The 4,667-nt window shown below is 26.5% G+C and overlaps 1 protein-coding gene across 1 annotated transcript; it reads left to right on the forward strand.

The window, feature by feature from the left end:
• The first annotated feature begins 1,533 nt into the window (after positions 1–1,533).
• On the forward strand, positions 1,534–4,447 carry LOC111876059 (protein FAR-RED IMPAIRED RESPONSE 1-like). Its single transcript, XM_052771057.1, has 6 exons — positions 1,534–1,690; positions 1,797–2,026; positions 3,143–3,511; positions 3,609–3,728; positions 3,833–4,096; positions 4,190–4,447. The coding sequence occupies exons 1-6, from the start codon at positions 1,534–1,536 to the stop codon at positions 4,445–4,447; spliced, it is 1,398 nt and encodes a 465-aa protein (XP_052627017.1).
• Positions 4,448–4,667: the final 220 nt, after the last annotated feature.

Below are 4,667 nucleotides of genomic sequence, written 5' to 3' on the forward strand. Positions count from 1 at the left end.
CAAATTATTCGCAATCTTCAAATCGAAAAAAACAATCGAAACAGAGCATCCATTCATATCCTCATAAATACGAGACACAAACCTCAAATCGAAGAAACAAGCACCTCACAATCGTAAACAAAGCATTTGAAAATCGAATCAAAATCAATTTTCATAAATGATGTCGCATCTAAAAGAAATTGACAAGTCAATCGCAACTGATACTATTATAACTGAAATCAATTCATCTCCTAACGACGAACAAATCGATTCAATTTCTTTCACTTCTGAAGAACTTCCAAATATGATTTGTATTGAAGGCAGAACTAAGTCGTTTTAATACTACATATTACATGACAGTTTCTACATTTCATTCTGAGTCTTTTATTATACAATATAAATTATGAATAATCATATATGATTATACATTACAATATGTGATTTAATCGTATAAGGATGAATAATCATATATGACTGTTCATATCTATGATTAATCATATGTATTTATAGTTTGTAATTATGATTTATCATATGTGTTTTCAAATTGAAATCTATATTAATATTACATTTGGATGAATAATCATATATGATTATACATCATAAAATAGGATTAATCACATATTACAAACTACAAATACATATTATTAATCATACATGATTAAACAATATCAAGTATGATTATTTATAAATTGATACGTATAATCATTTATGATTACACAATATATTATATGATCAATCATATAATACAATGTACAAATAAATATGATTTAACATCTAATATATTAATATCTAAAATCATATATGATTTTTTATACTAAAATATAAATACATATCGTTAATCACATATGATTATTACAACATAAAATTATATAATAACATATTTGTCATTCCCTTCTTTTATCAGGTGAAAGTTCCAATTCAACAAATGAATCATATTGCAGTAACATAATTGAAGAATCTGAATATAAACCAGATGTCCCTACAGAATTTGTACCAGTTGTAAACAGTGTTTTCAAATCACTAAATTTGGCAGTAAAAATGTATACGGATTATGCAGAAATGGTAGGTTTTCATACAAGACTGAGTAGCCAATCAAAATACAATAGCCAAATAATAAAAGAAAAATATGTTATATGCAATAGGGGTGGCAAGGATAAACCAAAACCTTGTGATACATTGGCTACAAGTTCTATCAAGAGGAAACCAAATTCAAACAAGATAATTACTAGGTGAACAACAAAGATTATATTTGAAAATGTTTGTGGAACAACAGATTACAAAGTTAAGAAATTCTTTGAAATGCACAACCACCAACCAGAAAGTATTGAGGAAAGACCTTATACGAAAAAGGCAAGAAAGATGTCATATTCTAAAAAAGAGTTTGTAGTACGTGCATCAAAAGCTAAAATTGGTCCCACATTGGCTCACAAAATACGAGCAACTTTGAAAGGAGGATATGAATATGTAGGGGCGAAAGTAAAAGACTACAAAAACTTGAGGAGATGAGTAAATAGAATCTTATGTTACAAGGATGCTCAAATATTGATAAACAAAATGAATGATCGTAGAGATCATTACCGAAATTATTCATTTGAGTTCCTACGTGATGGAGATCTATTGGCTGCCATGTTTTGGGCAGATGAAAGAGAAAAGGCTTTTTATGCAGATTTTGGAGAAGTTATATCTTTGATGCAACTTTTAGAACAAACAAGTAAGTTAATGTATATAAATTCAAACATACTATTAATCAAATATGATTGTACTAAACACATTTTCTTTATGTAGGTATAAAATGGTATTTGTTCCATTCAATGCAGTTGACCACCACAAGAAATCAGTTACTGTTGGTGCTGGGTTGTTGAGTAGAGAGACAATTGAGTCATATGAATGGTTGCTTAAAGCTTTTCTTAGTGCTCATGAAGGGAAAGCACCAAAAATTGTTCTAACTAATCAAGATGCAACAATAAAACAAGCACTGGAATCTGTCTTACCAAATTCAAGACACAGACTATGCATGTGGCACATAATGAAAAAACTACAAGCAAAGGTATAATAAAAATACATTATATAATCATATATGATTATATAGTATTATGACAGATAATTCATATATGACTTATTAGATATCATACTATATAACCATATATGATTAATCATATATGATTAACTATTCTAATAATATGAATTATCAGATACCATACTGTATAAACATATATGATTACATAGTATGTAATATGATAATACAGTATATAATCATATATGATTATATAATCATATTATTAAAATACTTAATCATATATGATTGATATATAATGATATATAATTAAGTATGTTAATAATATGATTATATAATCATATACGATTATATATGATTAACCATATACGGTTATAATAATATAAGTTATCATATATCATACTATGATTATGATGATACAATATATAATCATATATGATTACAGTACATATATGATATATGATTAATCATATATGATTAATCATACATGATATATCCTACATTACAGTAATCATATATGATTAAACATATAAGATTACAGTACATATATGATGTATGATTAAATAATCATATATGATTAAACATATATGATTACAGTACATATATGATATATGATTAATTATAGATGATATATCCTACATTACAGTAATCATATATGATTACTCATATATGATATATGATTAATCATATATGATTAAACCTATATGATTACAGTACATATATGATATATGATTAGTCATATATGATTAAACATATATGATTAAACATATATGATTACATTACATATATGATGTATGATTAATCATACATGATATATCCTACATTACAATAATCATATATGATTACAGTACATATATGATATATGATTAATCATAGATGATATATCCTACATTACAGTAATCATATATGATTACTAATATATGACATATGATTAATCATATATGATTAAACATATATGATTACAGTACATATATGATATATGATTAATCATATATGATTAAACATATATGATTACAGTACATATATGATATATGATTAATCATAGATGGTATATCCTATATTACAGTAATCATATATGATTAATCACATATGATATATCGAAATAGGTATATAATTTATACTTATATAAGCAAAATTGTTCATTCAGAGGTTACTAGCGATTTATTTAAAAACAAAGACTTCAAGAAAAGATTTAACAAGCTTGTTTGGAACATGCATATCAAACCTGATGAATTTGAAAAAAAGTGGGATTTGATTATTAATGAATTCAATCTGGAAGATAAAAGATGGTTCAATGATATGTTTGAATTACATGACAAATGGATACCTGCATACTTCAGTGACACAAGAATGTCTAGATTGATGAAAACCACTTCAAGATCAGAAAGCATGAATTCCTTCTTTAACACTTACTCTCAATCTGGAAATTTACTTTTACATTTCATGATGAACTATGACACATCAATTCAAAAACAAAGAAATACACAACAAGAGCTTAATCATCAAACAAAGAAGGCGGTATATATATATATATATATATATATTTATTTCACCACGACCAACAGAAAAACATGCTGAAAAAGTTTATACAAGTACATTGTTTTATGAAGTACAGAAAGAAATCTATAAAGGTTCCTGGTACTGTCAATACGAACATCTTGCAACAAAAAATGGATGGGAGTTATACAAAGTGGAACAACTAAACAAAAACAGTGATCTAAAAACAGAATTTGAGGTAATATATTCTTATTTTAATTTTTGTTGAACCAGCACATAATATAAAAAAAATATTCATTTATGATTATAAAACACTTAATGCTTTAATTTTATTTTGAACAGGTAGAAATAAAACTTCCAACAAATGATGTAAAATGTACATGTGAACACTTCAACCGCTTTGGGACTTTGTGCAGACATGCATTCAACATACTCATGAAACATGGAATTAAGGAGATACATGAACAGTACATTGAGAATCGTTGGAGAAAGGATGTGATATCAAGGCATTATAATTTTGGTAGACATGTATATGATACAGGAGACAGTGAAATTAATAGATCTGTCAATCAAGCATACTACAACTTTGAAGCATGTTTGGAATACGTAAGAAATAATAAAGAAAAAATGGATTTGTTTGTTAAGAAAACAGAAAACATGCTGAAGGAATATGAAAACAATCCTACAAATGAATTGTAGAAGAATAGGACAGATGTTGAAGAGGTAGGAAAGCTTATGGGCATAACTATTACAAAAGATATTGACATCAATGTTCCAAATGTTCAAAGCAATAAAGGATGTGGAAAGAAAAGTAGAATCCAAAGTGCAACAGAAATAGCGTCTAAAAATTCAAACAAGCAAACAAGAAGATGCTCAGGATGTGGAGAAAGGGCTTCTCATAACTTGTGGACATGCCCAATCAAACTTGCAGTAGAACAATCATCAAAAGCTACATAGATATTTACTGCTTTAATTAGTAATGAATAAGTCATGAATTTTTCTTTCAAAATAATATACTTTTTGTTTAGTACACTTTACTCTTTTTATAAAACAAAATTTACTATGATTTCGTCTACTGGATTTAATCTACTTTGATAATTCTTTCTTTGATTTGATAATATATTCATTCATGATTAAACTTCTATTAAATGTTACTACAAGCATTTAAGATTACATA

The sequence above is a fragment of the Lactuca sativa genome, chromosome 4 (assembly GCF_002870075.4).
Source record: "Lactuca sativa cultivar Salinas chromosome 4, Lsat_Salinas_v11, whole genome shotgun sequence".
In the NCBI taxonomy this organism is placed as follows: Eukaryota; Viridiplantae; Streptophyta; class Magnoliopsida; order Asterales; family Asteraceae; genus Lactuca; species Lactuca sativa.

What these genes read in the sequence shown, in the direction of transcription:
- LOC111876059 (XM_052771057.1), top strand. Translation starts at nt 1,534, where the DNA reads ATGAATGATCGTAGAGATCATTACCGAAATTATTCATTTGAGTTCCTA. An exon ending in ATCATCAAACAAAGAAGGCG is followed by an intron (nt 3,512 to 3,608) that starts GTATATATATAT and finishes TATGAAGTACAG; the next exon opens with AAAGAAATCTATAAAGGTTC. An exon ending in TTGAAGCATGTTTGGAATAC is followed by an intron (nt 4,097 to 4,189) that starts GTAAGAAATAAT and finishes AATGAATTGTAG; the next exon opens with AAGAATAGGACAGATGTTGA.